The following is a 24,812-nucleotide window of genomic DNA, read 5'->3' on the forward strand; positions in this document are numbered from 1 at the left end:
TACTTGGAGTTCAAGTTATGAATATTGTTAATATTTCATTTGTAGGGAGAAGATGTCGATCTTCATTTATTTCTGCCAGATTGCCATCCTAGTAAATATTCTCTCTTTATGTTGGTGAAAGATTGTCATCCTAATAAAATAAGTCCTGAATCCTGTATTTCGGCTGAATGTCAAAGTGGTCAAAAAACAGGCAAGCCCAAGTGGAGGAATATTACTCAAGAAGAGTGAGTTCTGTTATCTCATGGAATATATATTAGCTCCTTGTATATTTGTGTTTGGGGTAGAATATTATTAGTTCTGTTGACTTTCTGTATGCAATAGGAAAAAATGAAACAATGGGTACTTTAAAAATATATTTCTTTCGGATAGGGCTGGATGGGTTGAATGCTGGACTGTACCAAGTGTTACATTCACAATTGACTACACTTGGCATCCAATTTATCCACAGAAGGCAGATGAACAGTTGAAGCAATCATGTAAGTGTCACTTCATTTCTGTTGTATTTTAAGAGTGATTGCAAAAAACCCCGTGACTTAGTATGATCATTTTGATTTAAAATTGTAGTTTACACAAAAGAAATTGAAAGCATGCAGATGTAATGCGCAGGCAATATTCTGAATAACTTTACATTCCCCTTCTTCCTGGACCTCAGCTTAACTCTTTGTTAAGCACAGGGTAGAGTTTCATCTTTTCAGGACTTGTCAAAAAGCATTACACAGAGTTGTGTGTAAAACAATGGTAAATGGATGTTAATAATTACCAGTTAATTTTCAAAGAGAAAGTAAACAAAATTTAATGCACAAAAACCCCATTGTAAATAGTGTTTGCAATACTATGAATAATTTTTTAAACAAAAGCCATTGGAGAGTAAATATACTGGTGTTCCATATACAAACTTCCCCCTTTTTGCTTCTCTTACAAACATTAAAATATAATGTTTTAACATAAGATTTTTCTATACTTTAATGCACACATCAAAACACATTCCCCCTGATCTTCTCTGAGATGATTTCTTATTCTTAATAGTGTGGCCCTAGTGTGCAGTGTGTCACCTGGACTCTTCAGAGTTTGAGACATTTCAGAACCCCATCAGCAAAACAAACAGTCTGGGGATCTCCACAGCTAACAGTATTTCAGCTCTTGGCTCAATAGCTGAGCGATCCTCTCAGTTGGTGGAGAAACAGAACCTATATCCAAACCTATATTTTATATGCTGATCCCAATCCCTGATGGGATTGGGATCAGCATATAAAATATCGATTCCCTGAATCTCTATAAGGCTCTCTTTCTATAGGATACCATCTTCTCCCCATAAGGCAGGGGGTGGCAAACTTTTTGGCCTGAGGGCCGTATTGGGTTTCCAAAATTGTATGGAGGGGTGGTTAGCAGAGGCTGTGCCTCCCCAAACAGCCAGGCGTGGTCCGGCCCCAGTCCCTATCCAACCCCTCCTGCTTCTCACCTCCTGACGGCCCCCCCACGGGGCTCCTGCCCCATCCAACCTCCCCCGTTCCCTCTCCGCTGACAGCCCCCAGAACCCCCGCCCCTGACTGCCCCCCGCCACCCCATCCAACCCCTCCTCTCATTCCTGACAGCCCCTCCCGGGACCCCTGCCACATCCAACCACCCCTTCTCCCTGACTGCCCCCGGAACCCCTGCCCCTGACTGACTGCCCCCTGCCGCCCCATCCAACCCTCCTCTCATTCCTGACTGCCCCCCGCCGGGACCCCTACCCCCATTCAATCCCCCTGTTCCCCGCCCTCTGACCGCCCCGACCCCTATCCACAGCCCCGCCCCCTGACAACCACCACCCCGAACTCCCCTGTCCTCTATCCAACCCCTCCAGCTCCCTGCCCCCTTACCACGCTGCCTGGAGCACCAGTTGCTAGTGGCACTACAGCCGCGCTGCCAGGAGCATCGGTGGCTGGCAGCACTACAGCAGTGCCACCCAGAGCACCAGGACAGCAGCCGCGCCACCCAGCTGGAGCCAGCCATGCCACCGCACAGCACAGAGCACGGGTCAGGCCCGGGCTCTGCAGCTGCGCTGCCCGGAAGAGCTCTCAGCCCCGCCGCCCAGAGCATTGGGCTGGCGGTGCAGTGAGCTGAGGCTGCGGGGGAGGGGGAACAGCAGGGGAGGGGCCGTGGGCTAGCCTCCTGGGGTAGGAGCTCAGGGGCCAGGCAGGGGGAATCCCGCGGGCCATAGTTTGCCCACCTCTGCCATAAGGCCTGCCAAGACTTATAAGTCAGGCAAGAATGCACAAACCCTCATTTCACTTAAGTGCTGTCCCATTTTTTTTCTTCTCTCTGACAGAATCCCAGTTTAGAGCGGTTAGCTGATAGCCAAATGTAAGGCTCTATTGGTGACAGACGCTCTCTTCTCCCCCCACCCCCAAGTCCTTCCTCTAGGTCCATAAAACACACTGCGGTGGACCAAACATTATCCTACTGGAGAGCTGCCATAGTAAATCTAGAATAGTGCTGACCTGTATCCAAAGTGGTACAGGGATTGGGACCCACCCATCATAGTAGACAACTCTTGCTCAATCAATGCTGTGTCCACTGTACCATCTGTAACTCCTATATTTATAACCTCTCCCCCCTTGCGCTGTAGCTAAGCTCTCAAGGGTACCTAGAGTATGACCTGCCAGGTGGCTTGCCCACAATGAAAATTTCATATACAGCTTCAGGACGTGCAGAGCATGTCGGGTAACTCCCACACATAGTCTGAAAGTTTCTGGATCCTTCTAACTGAATTGCCCTACTCTGCATGTATGCACTGACAGAGTACCTATTTAATATCCATGTCTCCTCCCTATTGATCCTTTCCCCCTGCCCTGGAAAAACACAATCCAATGCTACAGTATTAAGCTTGTGGGCAGGAGCGGCGCCAGGATTTTTGACGCCCTAGGCAGCAGCGCTCCTCCTTTGAGCATTCGGTGGTGGGGGTCCTTCCACTCTGCGTCTTTGGGGCATTTCAGCGGCGGGTCCCGAAGACACGGAGCGGAAGGACCCTCTGCCGCCGAAATTCCACCGAGGGCGGCAAAATGCCGCCCCCCCAAATCCTGCCGCCCTAGGCGACCACCTAGGGTCACCTAGTGGAAGCACCGGCCCTGCTTGTGGGTTACACGGACTATCAATTCTTGTCAAGTAGGATAACGTGAATCTTTGAGTTGAACCAGTTTCATCAAAAGCATGGTTTTCAATTTCAAATTTTAAGAAGATGCATCATTTCTCTAAGTGAAAAGCAGGTAACAATGCATTAGACTTGTCCAAACTTGTTAATCTAACCTTGCCCTTTACCTAAGAAATAGAGCACTTCTGCTAAATGAATCATTTCACAAATCCAAAAATTTCTTGTTGTTTGGAAGACAGTATTATGGGGCACGTTAATTTTGCCCAGTAGTTGGTTTTCCAAGCAGTCTTTCTATTCTTTAGATAATTTTGTAATATTATTCAGCTCTTACCGTATTGTACCTTCATAGACAGAGATGGAAGTAGGTTTAAAAACAGGAATGTGCTGGCTACCGACGTTGCCATTTTCAGCTGGCAATTTACCAGATATTGCAGTAGAAGTGAGCCAAGAGGATGGGTTAGGAGTGCTACAGATTGATTAACGGAAGGTATTTCATGCATAAGTGTTGGCAAGGATGAAACTGTGAAGGTGCTTGTGGGAGAAGGGGAGGTAAATGGACGGGGGAAGTTGGAATTATTGGTTTGAGGGGGCATACAATAAGCTCCAAGAGAAAATGATAATCTGAAGGGGCAAGTTGTAAAATGATCTTAAAAGTAAGGCTAAGAAGTTTGTCATTGATGTGGTGGTAAAGTGAGAGCCAGTGAAATGAGTGTGGAATGGTATCATAATGACAAGCCAGACAGGTGATTTTAGCAGTAATTTGAATTGATGTGATTGGGCCAAGGTAGGTTTTAAAAAGGACTAAAGGAGGTTTAAGTAGTGCAAGATTGGAGATAAGTCCCTCCATGTGAGTATTAGAAGCACGGATGTAAAATTAAAGACCAGATCTGAAAGATTTCTCTGGAAGTAACGGCAGGATGAAGATTCAGCTTGGAGTTTATCAGTGACTTATATACCAGATTTGCTCCATTTACAAGTCAGTGTTTTCTAACTCCCAGCCCTGCAATTAAATCTGGATCTGCAAGCTTTCACATCAGATATAGCAGCTGAAACTTGGTTAACAATTGCACTGATGATGCATAAATGAGAAGAGAATCCAGGTCACTTGTCTAGAGCTCTACTAGGTCTATAGTGCTATGGGAGTAAAAAATAGTAAATTTTTATTTTCTGACAAATCAGTTAAAATTCTGAATGGACACAGGGAACAAATCTGAGTAAGAAAGAGATGCGTATAATCTGCTTTCTCATCATGGCATGTAACCAAATAATGGCCATTTTTAAATTAATTACTGAGTATTCACAGTAGAAAATCAAATTGAGTTTTAGGTGTGTCCTTAAAAGATGCACTGGATACATGTGCATAGTTAAAATAGTTCAGTGAACACTGAGTCTTACAAACTACACTGGGAGAGCTCCAAGCTTATTTCTTTTGGAGCAAGGAATTTACAGGCCTTCCCAGCAGAAACTTGTAGCTCCAGAGCAAAGCCTTAAAAGCCCAAAAGTTAACGACTTGTCTTTTTTCTTTGTCTGTTTAACCCCAATTCCCAAACCATAAGTCAACCCCAGCCACACCATGCTCTGAATTAAAAAGAAGGAATGGGAAATAAACTATACATTTCCCATCTTTGTTATTGCAATATTTCAGTTGTTCCATGGGAGCAAATTTAGGCCCACAATGTCCTCAATATAGATATTTATTTGTAATATGTTCTTTTATTCCCTGTTCTTCTGCAATAGCTGCATGGTTGTGGGAAACCTAATACCCATACAACTGAAAGTCGCACCAATTTTACTTTAAAAGTGAGAGAAAAGAATAATAAAAAATAGTTTTTTCCATAATTTAAATGAAAAATATTGGCTCTCTTGTGCATGTTGAATAAAACATTTCATACTCTTTCTTAAAATTACTTGATTTTTCATTGTTTGCTTGGATAAATGTATTTATTCTACATTATAGATATAGACTAGAAAACTACAAATCTGTTCTAACTTAATGAATGTTCATTTGCAGAAATTCACAAGTAAATTCAAAAGATTTACTTTTTTGTTTATTCCTAAGTGTCAGAAATGGAAGAAACTATGTTATCTGTACTAAGGCCATCACAGAAGACAGCCGATAGAATCATTTCCTCTCCCACAGACTCAACTCGCCTTCCTATTGATCCCTCAGAACTTCCACCTGATAAGCTACATGTGGAACTAGAAGTCTCTCCGGATTCTCAGATAACCCTGTATGGACCTCTACTAAACGCCTTTCTGTTTATAAAGGTATGAATAAAAGTAGCACATACCATTCTTACAAGTAGAGAAGAAATATTTAACATGATTAGAAGTTCAAATCACTTCGATTTTATAAAGTAGCAAATAGCAAAGAGAACAAGCTTAATTTTTTTGGCATTGTGGCACCTGCTTGTAACAAGGTCTTCTCGAGAGTTGCTAAGAACCTTGTTTTTCTAAAACAGAAGCAAACCTTTTTTGCATTTAATTGAAGTTAACCATACTCAAGCATGGTCAAGTTTAATCAGATAAAATACAATAAGAGCAGTCCCATGCAGAATCTCTTTAGTGTTGTTAAACAAATAAAAACCATGGAGTCCTTTGTCTCAAATAAAAACTGGTAACTTAGTGGTGATTTTTCTAATGGATGTTTAGTGTAATATTGGCGGTGACAGCCATGTGATAGAGAATATATATATTTTTAAACACTAGAAAATGCCTGAAATAGCTTTTCTGTAACAATGTGTGTTATGTGCAGGATACATGATGATATCTAGCATATGTTTCAGTGTACATAACTCACTTGTGACTTTGTTACTTAGGAGTATTGCACTCATTGCAAACTCACAGGGTGAAAATTTATATTACACTATCGTGCTCGTGTGTGTGTGTGTGTGTGTGTGTTTGTGAGAGAGAGAGAGAGAGGTTTTTTATTTTTTTTTGGCCCTAGTAGATTTTTTGGATTCCTTTTTACCTTGACAAAATCCAGGAAATTCAAAGTTAAGGCTGATAATGCATCATTAACTACATCTCTACCCCGATATAACGTGACCCGATATAACACGAATTTGGATATAATGCGGTAAAGCAGTGCTCTGGGGGGGCAGGGCTGTGCACTCTGGCGGATCAAAGAAAGTTCAATATAACGCGGGAAAATTTTTTGGCTCCCGAGGACAGTGTTATATCGGGGTAGAGGTGTAGTCCCCATTGTGCATATATAACCCACACACCTTCTGGGTGTGGTGTTCTGTCCCATCTAATAATAATACATGGAGATATCATATCTCCTGGAACTGGAAGGGACCTTGAAAGGTCATTGAGTCTAGCCCCCTGCCTTCACTAACGGGACCAAGTACTGATTTTGCCTCAGATCCCTATGTGGCCCCCTCAAGGACTGAACTCACAACCCTGGGTTTAGGAGGCCATTGCTCAAACCACTGAGCTATCCCTCCCCCCTATGGGACCAAGACCACTTAGAGGGAGTTAAATGAGTCTGCTCTACAGCCTTAGCTAACAGTCAGTTGGCTTTTAGCTCATGTGGCAGAGGCTCATGCGCTAAGCTCCAGAGGCCCCAAATTCAATCCTGTCTGATGATGACCGGGGTCCGTCAGTGTTACACATAGGTCTGACTCTTTGAACAGGGAGTGATTAGTATCTTACTGGATGCTGCTATATATGGGCACAACAGGGAGCATGAAAGGATCATTTCAGCCTTAACTGTTAATTTAATGAGATCTTTGATGTTGGTTTTTGGTAGTAAAAATTCAAATTGACCTACCAAATTACACTAAACAGATGTCTAATTAGCATCCTTAATTTTTTTTTTTAGGTATCTTTGCAGAACTTGGACCCAGCATGCACAGGGTTCTGCTTAGGGACAGCATTTCTTTAGAGACTCCTGATTTCTGTTGTATATTGAATTCTTTGAAGTGTCTATAGTGATGCACAGTAGGTGGGAAAATATTAGAGAAAATTAAAATGTTAAAGACATACCCTCCAAGGACATATAAAATAAAATATTTTTCATTTATTTTCTTGGATATTAACTTTTGCATTTTAAAATGCTTCCATTTCCTCCCCTCTTCTTTATGGCTGTGCCTTCTTCTAGGGCAGTGGCTCTCAATCAGAGGTACACATACCCCTGGGGGTATGCAGAGGTCTTCCAGGGGTATGTCAACTCGCCTAGGTAGTTGTCTAGTTTTACAGCAGACTACATGAAAAGCACTAGCGAAGTCAGTACAAACTAAAATGCCATACAGACAATAACTTGTTTATACTGCTCTATATTATTACTTATCAGTGTTTCTCAATCTGAGGGGCACAATTTATTTTATAATTGTATGGTAAAAATGAGAAAGTGAGCAATTTTTCAGTAATAGTGTGCTTTGAACTTTTCTATTTTTTTGTCTGATTTTGTAAGCAAACACTTTTTAAGTGAGGTGAAACTTGGGATATGTAAGGCAAATCAGTCTACTGAAAGGGGTACAGTAATCTGGAAAGGTTGAGAACAACTGTTCTAGGGGAAATGGGGGTAGAGCGGGAATTGTTGCCTTTCTGGTGTAAAAGGAAAGGAAGTGAACATGTGAATCTCACTTGATTGATTAGGAAATGTTCATGTGCTCAGAAATCTGCTTGGAGTAAAGCAGGTTGGCTCTATGATCAGTTCTTTTAAGAGGCTTTCATTGCAGGGCAGAGCAGGGTGAGTTTTCTGAGACGGGTAAATTGCAAGGCCTTTTAAGTAATCGACTTTCTTGGCTGTTCTGAGACACTTACATAGACTGAAAGAGAATTTTGGATGTTTGTGTAAATTATGAATTTTAAGTGGGACTTTCAAAAGTGCTCACCAGTGGCTTAGCTGTGTTCTCATTTAAGTCAGTGGGAGTTTAACCATTGAATGTGGTGGGAGTAGAATTAGACTAATATGAAGTGCTTCTGAAAAACCTTCCCCATCTCATGATATATTTATACTGTAGCATCTACATAAGGGGTGGCATGATAGGAAGTTTTCGTTCTGGCCCCTGTTACTGTAAAACTCCGGAGATTCACATGATAGTTTCCCCTTTCTCAGAACTCTTGTTCTCTGGAGGAAGCTTCCTCCTCTGATGAGGCTGAACTCCTATGGTATTTATAAGCAATATTGTGTCATAAAACAGGGAATGCAAGTGCTTGGGTCCTCTAAAACTGTCTTCTAAAACTACTGAAATGCTGTTTGAAAATTAAATGAATGACAGTCTTTCCAAGTGTTCCCATTTGTTATACTTTCTAATATTTTTGTCATTTGTGCTTAGATTCTTTTAGTCCAACTTTGCTGGCAATGTATCTTCCTCTTTTTTGTTTGTACTTGCTTCTTAATGACTTTTGTGTGATATGGTTGGGTTTTTGGGGTTTGTTTTAATTTTCAGTTTGTGTTCACGGATTCTGTGTGTGGGAGGTTTCAGTTGCATATATATTTTTCAAAGTTTAATATGACTTTCAGTTCTAGCTGTGAAGCCCTTTAATGTGGAACATTCTGTTTCTTCAATTCACTAATTTCTAATGGGTGCTTGTAGTGCTTTGTATCCTCTATGAGAGACTCTAGCAGCAAGTTATCAGTATTTTTGATACCCTCTACCCGTCCTTCCTTAACATACTTCTGCCAGTTCTGTATCTGTCACAACATTCAGCTCCTGCAGAGAAATATCCTCTGAAATTAGGAAAACATTTAAGTGACTGTTCAATAAATAAAGAAAGAAAGAAAGGAAGAAAGAGGGGGTGGGGGAGACTGTACTGTGGAGCTTCTAGGATGACCAGACAGCAAGTATGAAAAATCAGGACAGGGGGTGGGGGATAATAGGAGCCTATATAAGAAAAAGACCCCAAAATTAGGACTGTCCCTATAAAATCAGGACATCTGGTCACCCTAGGAGTTTCTGAGGTGAAAGCTTCTTATTTTGAGTGCGTTGTCTAGCATTTTAATGCATAAACCACTTTAGAAAGAACTAGTATAATTTAATTATATTGCATGTCCCAGGTCAGACTTTGGAATATGCCTTTTATGCAGGTCTTTTCCCAAGGTTTGGAGGATATGTGTCTATTTTCCTTCTTTATATTAGATAGTGCCTCTTTATGATTTACTTGACATTGTCTCACATGCTTAAACATACATGGGATTGAGGTCTTAGAAGGCAAGTGACGTGAAGGGTGAGGACAGAGGGATACAACTAAATATATAAAATTTTAGTTTACAAATTTGAGTTTTAAAAAATTATCCTCATTTGCCCCTCAACCTGGTCATTAATTGTCTTACTTCTTATAGGATGAAGGTAAATGGCTTTTTTCCCCTTGCAATATTTATTTAAATGCGGGGAGGGGAGGAATTAATTCCTCCATTTAAAAAAAATTTCTCACTATCTTTTTCTAAAAATTAAAGTGTATATTTTGTGACTCAAGGGAATAGTAATTGGATATAGATCTCTTGATCTCATCGTCATTAATTCAAATTTAGCCCAGATTAGTAATGACAAAAATATCCTTGCGAAGCTGAAGACTGGTGGTCTGTGTGAAATAAGTTTGGACTCAGTCTGGTTCCCAATTGATGAGTGTGTACAGCTCAAAAACCACCACCACTGTTGACATTAATTGGCTATACATGGAGATTGAATTATCTTATCCCTAGAATGGCCTCTTCCAGAGTGCGTGAGGTAGCACTACTTAGGCATGTGCCATGACCATTCTGTGGCTAAAGAGAGGACTTCACTCCTCAGGGTGCTCAGTCCAGCACCTCTTCCCAAAGTACTTAATTAACATGAAAATGTCATTTAGCAACCTTTTGTTGTCCAAAACCCCTCCTTGAAGTATCTAACTTGTTAACTTACTTTACTTTTCTACAGCATTTCTTACCTTTTTCTAAAAAAACCCATCACAACAAAAAAACCCACACATAACTTTTAAAAATCTGGTTCTGACACACTTTATAAATAAAATGTAGGAAATCTCTCATTATGATGGGGTTCGAGCTTCCCAAAAGAATTTGGCAATAGTTATTTCTGTCTGAGTTAATTGAGTGGGGATTGGCTTAGAAGCAAAGTGAATGTTTGACCCAAGAGGATGAATTTGTGAACTTCTGATATGCTGCAGGCATGTAAAACGTGCAACAATAGATGGGTTTGTGAAGAGGTATTGGATGACTGTTGCTCATGTCTGACCGCTGTAGACTGCATTTCATAAAATAAATTAAAAAATAAACATCTATCTAGCAGTACCTCCAGCTATAGCCCAGCACCAGAATACTTTTTAAAATCCTGCTCCTGTCCCACTTGACAATTTTCACTCACACTCCCACCGGCTCCCGCTTTGTTCCTTGACCTTTTATTCTGCTCCCGCTATTATGGCAGCGGGATTTGTGAGATACCAGTCCTGTTGCAGAGCTCTAAAATGGTCCCAGGAATATGTCTCCCCACCAGCACCCACTCCATGCACCCCTGTGTAATGGGATCGGAACCCCCCACCTTCCCATCTCACCCATGCAGAGGGATCAGAGTCCTTATGCACCCCTACAAGGGGATGAGCAGCCCCTGTATCTCCTAATCTCTTTGTGTGGGGAAGGGAAACCTCTAACCCTCCATGCAAATGGCTGGAGAGCCCTTGCATCATCATGCAAAGGGGATGGGTCCCCATGTGTCACCATCCCCCGAAACAGGCAAGGAGATCCCATGATAGCTCCCTTACTTCTGTGCTGCTGTAGGTGGGGGTGCTGTCATCAGAGCTGGGCAGCTGGAGAGCGGCGGCTGCTGGCCAGAGCGTTCATGTTGTTTGCTGCACGGGAAAACTATTGTCATTCCTCTGTCATCCTGCCCCACAATAGCCACTCCGACCCGCATTGTTTCTTGAATTTTTATCCTGCTCCCACTATTATGACAGTGGGTCCTGCAGAACCTGTGGGATCCCAGTCCTGATGCAGGGCTCTACTTCCAGTCAGGTATTTGTGTCACAGTACTGAAAGTAAAATTTAGTATAGCTAGATTGAGGTTGTTTCGAAGACAATGCTATAAGACGCTGCTCCTGCAAAGCACATAGCCAAGTGCTTAACTTTGCTCACTGGAGTGATCCTACTGAAATTAGTGGGGCTGCTGTTATGAGCAAAGTTACACCTGGGCTTCAGTGTTTTGTAGAATTAAAGCCTTAGTGCTTATAAGGGGGTGTGGGGGAGAGGGGTAGGACTAGGATATAGGGTAAGCACAGATTTGTGTTACATGATACATGATACACAGTTCACCTTCTTTAATGATGACTGCAATAATTCACTTCCCAGGAAAATTACTTTGGAGAAGATGACATGTACACAGATTTTGAAGAAGTCATTTCAAGCCCTGTCCTATCAATGTCAACATCTTCAAGCTCTGGGTGGACAGCAGTTGGATTGGAGAATGACAAAAAGGGAACTGAGAGTTCAGCCAAACCAGTTCATCCCCTAACCTTGCGCCCTTGGGACATTACTGTACTTGTTAATGTGTATAAAGTGCATGGACGGTTACCAGTGGTAAGCTCTTGGGAACCTTGGTCATCATGTGAAACCAAGTACTTATTAATTCCTTTAAAATATTTTATGAAGTATAGTAAAAGTGATATGCATTTAAAAATTATAGGCTATACTGCAGTATGTGTGAATCCAAGTGCTTTATGAAACTCTTAAGTTCTATCCTATGTTTGGTGGGTTTTGGGTCAAATTACACACATTTTTTCCATAATATAATATGTAAATGAATGCAGAAATTTGATACTTGATGGATTTTGCTGATTGAGTCAGAATTAGATAATTCTTGTGTGTAAATCCATTTTGTATTTAATGAAGAGTAACTATTGTTCCATCTAGTTGATAGTCATTATTTTTCATCAGCCATAATGATTACTCTCTAAATCAACAGGGCATCTCACTAATCCTGCAATCTGATCTGTGCAGGCAGACCTTTATGGAGCCATGTTAATTTTAATGGCACCCTGGGACTCTGAGTGTGTATGTGTAAGGGTTCACCTGCACAAAGTAGAGAAGCCTATGTAAATTAATATTAAATAGAGTTTAAAGTAGTAGACTTTTTCATCAAGCACTGTAGGAAACCAGTCACATTCTGCAGAGGTTTCTCATAATCTGACAATCTCAGTGGTTTTGTGTATCCGCAATGTCTCACAACAGGATATGTTGATTAATTTTAGCACGGCAGCACGGATGGTCCTGAATGCCCTACTGCTTTCTTGGAAAGATTGTGTTTTGAGATGAAAAAAGGATTTAGGGAGACCATGCTTCAACTTGTACTATCCCCACTGAATTTATTCTTGAATGACAGCTATCAGGTAATATGAGTATTCTTTTGTGTTGGAGGAATGCTGATTTTTACCGTGAAACTAAAACTGAATGGTGTTTTGATTGAATCCTCTCTAACACACACAAATGTTTCAAGGCATTTAAGAAAACTATATAGTAGTAATTCTGCTTGTCGTGCATTCTGTATTTATCACTGTTCAGCCTTCATTTTTAGTTCATGCACAAGAGAAAAGGATCTTTGTCCTGTTAATGTTGCCTTAAAATTGTGTAGAAGGGATGCTGTAGGTGTCTGGAATTTGGGCTTGCATCTGAGCCTGGGATCAGCTAGATCCACCTCCCTCATGAGCAATGGAGGACTCACAACTGAATTATCTGATTGGCCAGCTTGACCGATTGGCTGGAGGAACATGCTCCAGACGTGCCCTTAAGTCCAGCAGCAGCATTTGGCCGACAGTTGGCCAATGCTTATGCTTGCAATTGTGATTGTTTCTGTACCTGCCTTGCTTCCTTGCTCAGTTCCTGGTTTCTAACTCTGACTTTGACCATTGGCTCTGACTCATGAGTCCTGACTCCAGCTCTGACCACTAGGCATGACTACTCATGCCCCAGTCTGTGACAGTTTGAGCGGCTCAAAATAAAAAGGGGTAGCTTCCTTTTCTATGATGGATCCTACAAAAGCTAACATCCCCTTGTTGGTCTTGGTAAATGCCCTGCAGAATTTACAAAGCTAGATTAGGACCCTGCAAGTGCAAAACACTGCTTTTCAGAGTCAAGCCCTGCCTCAGGTCCATGGAAACTGAAGATTTGTTTACTAAGCAAGTTCAATCAGGACTATGGAAAGTTCCCTGGCTTTTTGAACCAATGTTGGCTCCTGTTCCTATATGCCTCCAAATTTACCCCATGGACTGGTCCAGGTTGGGGCTCATCATTAGTTGCTGACCAGTAGGTGTTGGCCTGAACCTTTCCATTGTGGGAGAAATCTAGCCCCCTGCTGCACCAACTTGAGAATTTTGCCTGAGCCCTTGCAGCTTGGACATAGCCCAACCCCATCTCTCTGATTCAGAGAAAGATCAACACCAGACATTGGGTCTATTCCTCTACTGCGGAGGTCCAGAACGCTTTGCCTTGAATTGTCCAGCGTAGGGTTGATCTGCTTGTTGGTCAAGAAAACGCCAGGTTCCAGCCTGATATAGGGGTCTGGGCAGGGCTTGAAATTCACCCCTCGCTTCTGTCCATGGCACCTATTTGTCCTCGGGTAGCTTGATGGCATCTAATCAGCACCCAACACACCTTAGGCTCCTGTTCTGTCTACAACATCCCCTGATGTTGGGAAGCACTGGTGGACTCTGGTACCTCCCAGTAATTTTATGGCCATAGAACTTTCCCTAAAACATAAGATCCTGACACAACGTAAGGTGATCCCTGATATAATGGAAGCCCTCAGTGGTTCTCTCCTATCCTCAGGCCCAGTCTCACAAGAAACCTCACCTTGGAGGTCACTGCCTTTCAGCGTCATTGAGTTCCTCCCAGTTTGGTTTGGTCCAGTCCATTCCCCACACTTGCTGTTCATCCTCTGCACCATGTGGCTTGTTATTCATGATCCCCACATCCTTTCGGGTTCAAGCAAAGTCAATTTTAATTTCTTGTGCTGCCAGCAATCCTGCTTTCCTGCTGGCAGTCAAGTTTGAGGTTAGAGCTTCTCCCTAGTGCAACTCCAAGCAAGTCCACTCCCCTCCTCCCCAAAGAATTTGGAACAGGGGCACTCAGCTTTCCCTACTGGCCCCAACAGCCTCCCTGGCAGCCTTGGCGATAGCAGCCAAATACTAGGACTTCAGACATTTTTGAAAAGAAGAAAGCTGATGTCCTGCTCCTGCATTGGCAGCATGATTGTCCTATAGACCTCCAGCCCAGAGATGAGGTGCTCTGAAACTATCTCCAAGAGAACCATAAGTGGCATAAAACAGGCTCTGCTGGATGATGGCTTGTGTGGAATTATTATAAGTGAACGCTGAGTATGATAATAAGGGAACCCAATCATCCTGGTGATAATTTAAAAAGCAATGGAGATATTGCTCCAAGATCTGGTTAACCCATTCCATCTGCCCATTGGTCAGAGGGTGATAAGCCAATGAGATAAGGGATTCCATGCTAAGGAACTTGAACAATGGACACCAAAAATGGGAGATAAATTGTGGACTTGGATCTGATACATCAATAGGCAAACCCATGATATCTGACAACATTTTCCAAGAAGAGACTAGCTGTTTCTTGGGCAGTTGAGTGGCATAGGAAGGAATGAAAAGCACTATCTTGGTTAGAAGATCAACCACAACCAATGTCATTATGCAGCCATGACAGCAGGCTATGAAGTCCAGCAACACATTAGACCAGGGTTTTGGCAGAATGGGTGAGGACTGGAAGACATTGAGTGGATTGGAGAGTGCAATCTTGGTCCAGGAGTGCTCAAGTCCTACAATGGCAGGAAAATGATTAAGTAAGATATACCCAGATACTCCTAATTTGTCTGAGAAGGTCATGCAAGACAGTATCAAAAGCCTTACTATACACATCTTCTGCTTCCCCCCCCATCCACAAGGCTTGTTATGTGAAAGAAAACTATTAGGTTGGTTTGATGTGATTTATTCTTGACAAAGCCATGCTGACTATTACTTATCTTATTATCTTCTAGGTGTTCACAAATTGATTGCTTAATTATTTGCTCCATTATCTTTCTGGGTACTGAAGTTAAGCTGACTCATCTGTAATTCCTTGGGTTGTCTTTATTTCCCTTTTTATAGATTGGCACTCTATTTGCCATTTCTGGTCCTCTGGAATCTCTCCAGTCTTCCATGACGTTTTGAAGATAATCACTAATGGCTCAGATATCTCCTCAGACAGCTCCTTGAGTATTCTAGGATGTATTTCCTTAGGCCCTGGTGACTTGAAGACATCCAATTTGTCTAAGTGATTTTTAACTTGTTCTTTCCCTATTTTAGCCTCTGATCCTACCTCATTTTCACTGGCATTCACTATGATAGATGTCCAGTTGGTACTAGCTTTTTTGGTGAAAACTGAAACAAAAAAGACATTTATAATAATAATTAATGGAGATATCCCTTCTCCTAGAACTGGAAGGGACCTTGAAAGGTCATTGAGTCCAGCCCCCTGCCTTTACTAGCAGGACCAAGTACTGATTTTGCCTCAAATCGCTAAGTGGCCCCCTCAAGGATTGAACTCACAACCCTGGGTTTAGCAGGCCAATGCTCAAACCACTGAGCTATCCCTCCCCCCTTTACATTTAGCACTTCTGCCACTCCACATTTTCTATTATTGTTTTCTCCCCCCAATGAGTAATGGGCCTACTTTGTCCTTAGTCTTCCTCTTGCTTCTAATGTATTTGTAGAATGTTTTTTTGTTACCCTTTGTCTCTAGCTAGTTTAATCACGTTTTGTGCCTTGGCCTTTCTAATTTCGTTCCTATATGCTTGTGTTATTTCACACAGTAATAACAATAATGATGCTTTAAGGTAAAACTTATAACTGGGGTGCACTGCATCTTTGGGGGAAGAGGATCTGGAATTTCTGTGGATAACCAGAATCGGGCTGGAAATCACAGGGGAACACTTCAAAGGGACTCAGAGACTGAGATACATCTATTGCAGTGGTTCTCAATCTATTTACTGTTGTAAGCCACATCCAATATTACCTGTATAGCCCTGAGGCTGTCACATGGGCCGCATCTCTGTCTTGATTGGCTGCAGGTTGAGAACCACTGATCTATTGTTAACCTGCAAGGCAAAGACAGGGCTGGCATAGCTCAAAGGAGAGTGCTTGAGTGGCTGTAAGGCTGGCGGTGTCAGGGATCTGACACCCAGCTAGGCATAGGGAAGACTCCCTCACTCTGGAGGTGAAGTGATAGAGTGACTAACAGTCCTGGGTGTCCCAAAAGCCATTACGCCCAACTAGGTGAAAATTGAACCGAGTGCCTTAATTGGCATCAGAGCGTAGTGTCAACATCAGCTTCAACTTGCGAGTGTTCTGACTTTCCCTGTGTCAGCTATTTGGCTGGAACATAAATATATCCATTGGCACGGAGATTGATAATGCCCTGTTATTTGGGGGGCTGATACTTAAACAAGACCATTGCTTTCCCAAAATATTATATAAAGCCTATAAGGGATTGTTGGTTTCAAGTGGTTTAATCAACATGTTGATTATATCAATTTTATTTTATTTTCACCCACTTTATTCTAATTTGGTTTGTTTATATGTATTTTAAGGTTTTGCTTAGTTATTTAATTCAGTAATTAAATAGTAGTCAAGTAAGTAAAATATATAATATTGGAAACTGGTGTGGCTTCGAGGTTTTTTCCTGGTGCAGAACCTGAGAAGTCCCCAGTGTAAATAAAGAAGGCAACTGGCCCACCTAGCATTGCTGTATAGTCCTCTTGTAACTGGTGCCCAAACAGGAACCACTGCTGCTTTTTGAGGAAAAGTCAACTTATGTATTATCCATTAACCATTTATGTATTAACCCACCATAAGCAACGTGGGTTCTAAAACTTTGGATGGTCTCAGGTGGAGAATGTGAGCCATTTAACATAAAGGATAACCGGTTTCCCAAAACGAATCTACACTCACACTTGTTTTGTCTTTTATTTATCTGTTTAAGATTTGCAAATTATCGTATGGCCCATTGTACGTAACATGATATAAACTCTTACTTATTTTACTTCCACATGTTAGCTGAAGTTCTATTTTTTTATTTTTTATTTTTCATTGTATAGACAACAGTGGGATTTTATAGGTCAGGATTAATGTCAAAAAAGTATCTTTTAATAATTAAAAAATATAAAGCCCTGTGTAGTCATTCTTTGAGAACAGTAGTCTTTAATTTACTTCTCCTCAACAGCGACCCTCTGTGGATGAACTACTTAGAGAGGGCCATATCAGCCTGTCAGGTCTGCAGCTACGAGCTCATGCTATGTTTTCAGCAGAAGGTCTGCCTGTGGGAAGTGATACTTTAGAATATGCATGGCTGATCGATGTGCAGGCTGGCTGCCTTACAGCTAAGGTTACAGCACCACAGGTATGTTCTAGAAATGCTAGGTAGCATATTTAGTACAAGGCTTTATCTGTGTATACACATTACTTTGTTGCAAAGCTAATATAATGTGGTCTTTTTTTGAAGGGGATAAGTGTACATAGGCTCAACCCAGCTGAGATTCATTTGTGGCTAAAGTAACTTGAAATTAAAAGCGTTGAAAATTCAGTTTGAAACACCAAACTAGAGAGGGAGAATCTCCATGTAAAATCTAGGATTGAAGTATGGTGTGTGTGAAGGTAGAAAGACAATTGAGCATACAGACTAGCACTGCTTGAAATTTCAAGTGTAGGAGCCATCTGTCTTAATGTCCTGAAATTGTCCTGATTTGTACCTAATATTCTTGCAAGTAAATACTGTTACTTATATTAAAAGGATATCCATAATCATAATATTTAAATGCACTTTAGATGGCATGCAACATTTCCTGCAAATAGGAGCATATATATTGTTACTTTGTGTAGCACTGAACAAGCATTAATGAAAGGAGACAGGAAAAGGTAGGAAGTAGACTAAATGCCAGGGAATGGCAGTTAATTAAAATCTTATTTAGAAAAAAGGGTGCATTTTACATCATGCTGTGAAAGAGGCCAGGTTCACACTTCATCTCATGATGATACATTTCAGAGATGTGGGTCCTCTGCCTACTTCCAAACTCTCTGGGATAGACAGCTAAAGTGTCCCATTTCGGTGAGTTGTTGTATGAGAGGCAGTTTGATATCACTGGAACCTAGGGTATTTGGAGTAGTATGCTAAAGTACATTAGGGAACCCTTATTGTGCCACCAGCAGCACCTATATGGATTAATACATAACATATTATAGATTCATAGATTAATAGATTCTAGGACTGGAAGGGACCTCGAGAGGTCATCGAGTACAGTCCCCTGCCCGCATGGCAGGACCAAATACTGCCTAGACCATTCCTAATAGACATTTATCTAACCTACTCTTAAATATCTCCAGAGATGGAGATTCCACAACCTCCCTAGGCAATTTATTCCAGTGTTTAACCACCCTGACAGTTAGGAACTTTTTTCTAATGTCCAACCTAGACCTCCCTTGCTGCAGTTTAAACCCATTGCTTCTTGCGAACTTTAAAAATCACATCTCTGCTGAGTGCATTACCCCACCATGTAGACAAGGCGCAGGATGAACTATAAGTTTTGAAAAATGAGCATTCAATTACATAAAAACAAAGATGTTTCCCTAAAGGGGGTTCATTGCTTTAGAAGTGGCTAAGATAGATTAGTTTCAAATAGAGATGAGTTTTGATTTTTGACAGTACACTTTGCCATTCATGAAAGAAAAACTGCATAAACTTATAAACTGTGTCAAATCAGAAAAATTACAAAAGTGGCTATCTAGCAGCAGAAATAAAGCTCCTGATGGTTTTTTCTTTCTCAAGCTTTGCTAATGTTCTTTCTCTGAATTCTGATAGTTTATTTTGAATACTTACTGTATTGTGATCCTGTTGCTGTTTGCTTACAGCTTGCATGTCTGCTGGAATGGGGACAGATGTTTGTGTTTCATGTAATGTGTCGAGAGTTTGAACTGGAAAGGCCAAAATCTGTAATAATGTGTCAGCATGGAATTGATCGTCGGTTTTGTGAATCTAAGGTAAAACTTCATCAATTTCGAGCCTGCAAGTTGGTATATTTACAGTAGTATATTGCAATAGTATTTGAATATAACTTTAAAGTATCCGAAAGTAGAACAAAGCTATAAATGTGGTTTGGAGCATGTAGATATTTTAGTTAAAGAAGCATAATTATTTCCTTTAGCAAATTATGGCTAAGTGATGATCCACATGGAATCTCTTCTAGGTGCATAAGATCAGATTCTTTTGGCAGCAGTATCTGTTGTGGCCATTTCTGCACCCTAGATGTCCTCATTCATCTCCAGCCCAGGGCTTAAAGGGAGGGGTGGGCTCAACCATCTCTCAATTCCTTCTTACCGCCCATGACAGCAAGATGGAACACCTTTAGCGTCCCCCTAATTTGCTATGCACTGTGTAGTGATTAGTTAGTTTTATTGCCTGTTGGCAACACACACAAACATATAAATTCCTTATTTTACTCAGGTTCTCATTTTCAGGCTATTACACCCCAATCTCTGCCCCCCCCTTGTAGAGGGACTCCAGCAAAATGGCAGAAGCAAAATCTCTTGGGTTTAAATCTTGCCCCTAGTGTGAAGCTTCAGGGACACCTGATGAGCACTCTAGGTAGCTGTTTTTTCTAGGAGTGTATTAGTACCATATGTCACTCCTACTCTAAGTGGACTCAAAAATTAGAAAAGCCCATCTAAAATTGTTCCTCCTGGAGTACTCCTGTGCATGTCTCCTTGGACTCCAAACAGAAGACTGCATTAGACTTCAGTCTTCTAGTCTGTTCTTCTCTTCATGAGTGCTTCGGTGAGTAGAGATTTTACCTTGAGATTTCTGGTTATATTGACCAAGAGGCCTCAGTCATTTGTCCCTATTCTTGCTTTGAACTCTCATAGGGTAGGAAGGAGCACCTATCCAGAGTACAGCCAAGACATAGGTCATCCTCTTTCATGCCTACTGATTCAGGGCACAAGTCTCCTAAATCTGAGTCATCTTGCATTCAACAAAGACTGACAGTGGCCTAAGAAGGGCCCCTCTGGTACCTTGGTACTAATTAAAAGAATGCCGATGGTACCCACTAAATGTGTGGACAGCAATCTTTCAGTACTCAACTTTCACCACTCAGTGCCTTGGTACCTGGCACTTCTGTACAGGGAACCGTGAAATCATGTTCCTTGGTGCCCAATGCATCAGAACTTAGTGTGGTGGTAATGAGGCATGTATGGTACTTGAGTGATTTATCTCTGGGCCCCATTTTGGAATCTCCTTTCCTTGAGAGCTTCAGTATGGTGATAACTAGGCCACCAGGTACTGAGCTGTCGGTAGAGTGGTAGAGGCACCTCTGTTACCAATTTCACCCTCTACCCAGTTAGGGAGGACACAACAGATCCAGGGCATTCCTGACAGAATGGCCACTCCTTTTCTTAACTCCATCAGGGCATAGTAGTTACTCCTCTTGTTGACATTCTCCTTGGGTAGTGCAGTGGCATCAGGAAGAGACTCGGCAGAGGAATGTGTAAAGGACAACAGGAAATTTCCTAGTCACATAGGAAACATCCTTCCTAGTATTCTCCTGATTTATCCCTCTCCCACCCCATATCCTTATCAGCCCTGGCTCTACTGGGAGGTGCAGCTGTGTTCACGTAAGCCTGCATCTTTGTCTCCTTCTAATTTTACATCCCCCCAAGAGGCCATATAAACCAGCATAGCGAGGTCAGTTAGTGCAGCATCGGATCCTAGAAAGCAGGATAACGAAAGTAATGTGGAAGAACAACTTACCTTGGCTGCAATCTCCTCTTCTCTCAATGAGTAGGAGTGTTAGATTCCAGGTCAATGAGAGATTATCTTTCATGAGAAATATTCCAAATAATAGTGGACTTCATCAACTAACCAAAAAAAAAAAACCCATCAAATTCACCCCAAAACATCCCTAAGGGCATGCCTCAGACTTCTGGGGCGTATGGCCTCATACACCTGTCTGATGGAGTTTGCCAGCCTTTGTCTACACTTCCTGCAAGGATGGTTGAGATTCATGTAACCACTCAGCAGACACCTGGTGGACATGTTGGTTCTGATCCCACATGAAGTCCTCTCCTCATTAAGCTGGTGGAAAGACCCCAGTTCAAGTGTTCAAGGGAGTAGTTTTTTCTGCACCTTTGCCAAGACAGTGGTGATTAATGCCTCTACCCAGGGAAGAGGGGCTGACCTAAATCAACTTTAAACTCAGGGCATATGGGCCCCTCAGGAAGCTCATCCTGAAACTCGGAGCCATCCACCTGGCATGCAATGCATTCCTACCATGACTCCAGATATCCAGTATCCAAGTGCTGACAGACCACACCACAGTTATGCCTTATGTCAACAGACAAAGGAGAGTAAGATAGTCTCCGCTCAGGAGGACATGGTACTCTGGACTTGGTGTATTCTGAATCAAATCACACTAATGGCACTGCACCTTCTCAGCCTACAAAACACCTTGGCAGATCAACTCAGTAGGCAGCTCTCAGGCAACTGTGAGTGGTCTGGTTTGTCAAAGACTCAGTCCTGCAGAACATCTTTTGCAAGCTGGGATTCCTTGAAATAGGCCTGATTGCCACAGGCCTCAACAAGAAGTCTCTGAAGTCTCGCCCCAGAGGGAGTTCGAGTCTAGGCTCGCTAACAGATGATTTTCTCATTCCTTGGTCATTGGGACTTATTTGCCATTATGCTGATCCCCAGGATATATTTGGGGTTCTGAGACTGATGATTGAACAGGCAGTTCTGGTATTCAGATCTGATGATCCTCTCATCACCCTATCAGCCTGGACCAACATATTCTCCCATGGGTCAGATCCTCCACCTGAATGGAGCTTTGGTACATCTGACTGCCCGGATGCTGGCTGACTGACGTCCACCGAAAGAAGCTGTGCAGCTGAAATTCACGTGATACTGCAAAGCAGGAAAGCCTGACTTAAAAAGCTAAATGGAAGAGATTTTCTATTTGGGCATTTCAGCACCAGCGGTCTCCCTTGACATCGCCTATTTTAGCAGTATTGGACTATTTGCTAGCTCTGAAACAGCTCCATAGGGGTCTGTCTAGCAGCAGTATCTGTACATCACGTCCAATCCAGAGCCACACAGTATTTTCCCACCCTTTAATTACCTTAAAGACCTTATTCATATTTTACCCCCATTTCAGAAACCCCCTCCCTTTTGAGACCTCAACATAGTAATAAGCAGAGTGGATGGGTCCCTCTTTTAACCCCTTTGTAACTTGTCTCCTTTACCACTTACCTATGAATACTGCTTTATTTTAGTGGACATTATGTCAGCTCAAAGGGTAGAGGAGATGCAGGCCCACATGGTGAGTTCCCCTTATACAATGTTTTGTAAGGACAGGATAGCTCTCAGGCCTCATCCCAGGTTCCTTCCCGAAAGTGTTTCATAGTTCTATTTGAACCAGTTTTTTCAGGTCTCAGTTTCTTGCCCAAGCCTCATTCAAACCCAGGGGAAGCTGAATACACTTGATGTATTAAGGCATTGACATATAACTTAACAAGACGAAAACATTGAGGAACACACTTAGATTGTTTGTAGCCTTTGCTGATAGGCTTAAGGGTCAGGAAATATCCTCTCAGCGATTATCTAAGAGGGTCTATGAAAATATAAGGACATGTTATAAATTTAGCCAGATTATATCTACCTAATCATATTAGAACTGATTCTGTTTGAAAAATGTCCTTATTTCTGAAACTTGTAGGGCACCTGTGTGGAGCTCTGTTCACACCTTTACAAGACACTACTCTTGGCTATAAGCTTCCACGTCCTATGCACGGTTTGATAGGGCTGTCCTGCAGTCATTCTTTAATTAGGACAACTCCTGTCTACTTCCAAGCAACCCAACAACTGGTTGTTACTCACCAAGAGAGGAATCCATGTGGACTATCAGTTGAATAAAGAATGGTTACTTACCCCACAGTAAGGGCAGGAGGTCAAACTTAGATGATCATGATGGTCCCTTCTGGCTTTAAAGTCTATGAGTCTAACTTGGAGATATGTTGTCCACATAGATTCCATGGTCTGTCCTCCTCCCCTGTCATTAAAAAGTCTTACACTAGAATTCTGCATTGGTGAAGGAACTTAGGGATGGATGGTCCTGCTCCACCCTTTATTCTCTCAGGTGAAGGGGGTACAAGGACATCTAAGGTGCAGGCAGGGCCCCATGGGCACTGCTAGTCAAAAGAATCCAATTTCATGTGCATGGGGTGCATTCGCACCAAGAGTGGAATCCCATGTGGACAACACATCTCAAAGAATCCATTACCGTAGGGCAAGTAATCATTCTTTTTTGCCTAATTTGTCCTCTGTTAAGTAGAAAATTGAAGTATGATAAGGAAAAACTTAATATGAAATTAAAACTCTAACAAAATTGAGTGCTTTGTTTAAATATCTCCTCTAGATGAACTGTGTTCCTGGGCCATGTCCAACATCTGATGATTTAAAGTACACTATGACACGCCTTGCAGTAGATGGAGCAGATCTGTATATTGTAGAGCATGGCTGTGCCACCAATATAAAGGTAAAAATATTTTCTCCCTCCTTTCTGTGATAATTGCGATATTATTTTTCTTTTTCTCTCTGCCAAATGAGGAAGCACTTTCTATATTTCTAAATAACTGAATTTATTGTCTGGAATGTTTGTTCTGCAGTAGTGCTTATTTTGAAAATTAGATGATTAAAATATATTTTAAAATTTGGTATTTCATAAAAAAATAGTTGTTGGAGGCTTGAAGCTTTTAACCTGCCTAAGTCCCAGTTTCAAAGGTGACTTTTTAGGCTCCGAAGTCACTTAGGCAATTTTGAAGGTTTTACCATAAGTCCATTTCCAGTGTCCCATAAGAAGTTTGTGCCAGAGCTGGCAACACAACGCAGACTTCTAATGTAATAGACCATGGGTCAAATTTTCAAAAGTATTTTAGTCCTATTTTCAATCTTTTTTCCAATTTCCCACTAAATCTTTCCTCTCCCTCAAAATATGTGAAGAATAAAATATTTCCCTCTTAAAAATTGAAAAGTGTGATTTTGAAAGTTGGTATCAGATTTTTGGAGTAGCCATATTCTGGAGGAAATTTATTTTTATTTTCTCAGTTTGAGAGTTTGAAAATTGGGTTTTGAACATGTACAGTAAGTGTTATAACTAATTTTGTTATCCTGAGCATCTAAAGAAAGATTGGCGAGCATCTGCAGCTAAATTAGCTTTGCACTGGCCTGGATCTGATGCAGGAGTTAGGTGCTTATAGGATACAAAGCAAAGGCTTCAGCCAACGTTGTTTTGTGGAGGAGAGGGGCTCCCTCCCGTGCATTTCTGCAGAACTGCTAGACTTCTGCCTAGTCAAAGAAATAGTGTAAGATTATGTAAAGACTGTATTGTAATACATAGATTCAAGGTGGCAGAGTTGAGGTTCTGCATTTGAGCACTGAGTGTCAGTTCTTGAGGTACCCGGCCTCCAGTGAAAGAGAGACTTGCTTGTGCTTAAAGAGCGTCAGCTCCATGATGCCACCAGTTTGGTAACCCAAAGGAGATTGTTTGGGTGGCTATGTCAGCCCTTATTTAGCTTTGCAAGTTAAAAATAGATGTACCTGAGTTCATTGAAACATTCCCCAGTCCAGCCCCTTCTATACACGCTGAACACTCTCAGA

At 41.8% G+C, this 24,812-nt stretch overlaps 1 protein-coding gene across 10 annotated transcripts in view; it reads left to right on the plus strand.

Annotated features, from left to right (window-relative positions):
* BLTP1 (bridge-like lipid transfer protein family member 1) overlaps positions 1-24,812 on the plus strand; it is a 233,691-nt gene that overhangs the window by 90,446 nt on the left and 118,433 nt on the right. For all 10 annotated transcript variants that reach the window (XM_054029923.1, XM_054029925.1, XM_054029926.1 and 7 more), the window contains 8 exons: positions 46-224; positions 370-476; positions 5,190-5,398; positions 11,418-11,645; positions 12,317-12,454; positions 17,337-17,513; positions 19,019-19,147; positions 23,572-23,691. In XM_054029923.1, coding sequence (XP_053885898.1) covers positions 46-224; positions 370-476; positions 5,190-5,398; positions 11,418-11,645; positions 12,317-12,454; positions 17,337-17,513; positions 19,019-19,147; positions 23,572-23,691 — 1,287 coding nt within the window. The remainder of the gene's footprint in view (positions 1-45; positions 225-369; positions 477-5,189; positions 5,399-11,417; positions 11,646-12,316; positions 12,455-17,336; positions 17,514-19,018; positions 19,148-23,571; positions 23,692-24,812) is intronic.

This window comes from Malaclemys terrapin, chromosome 5, assembly GCF_027887155.1.
Source record: "Malaclemys terrapin pileata isolate rMalTer1 chromosome 5, rMalTer1.hap1, whole genome shotgun sequence".
Taxonomy (NCBI): domain Eukaryota; kingdom Metazoa; phylum Chordata; order Testudines; family Emydidae; genus Malaclemys; species Malaclemys terrapin.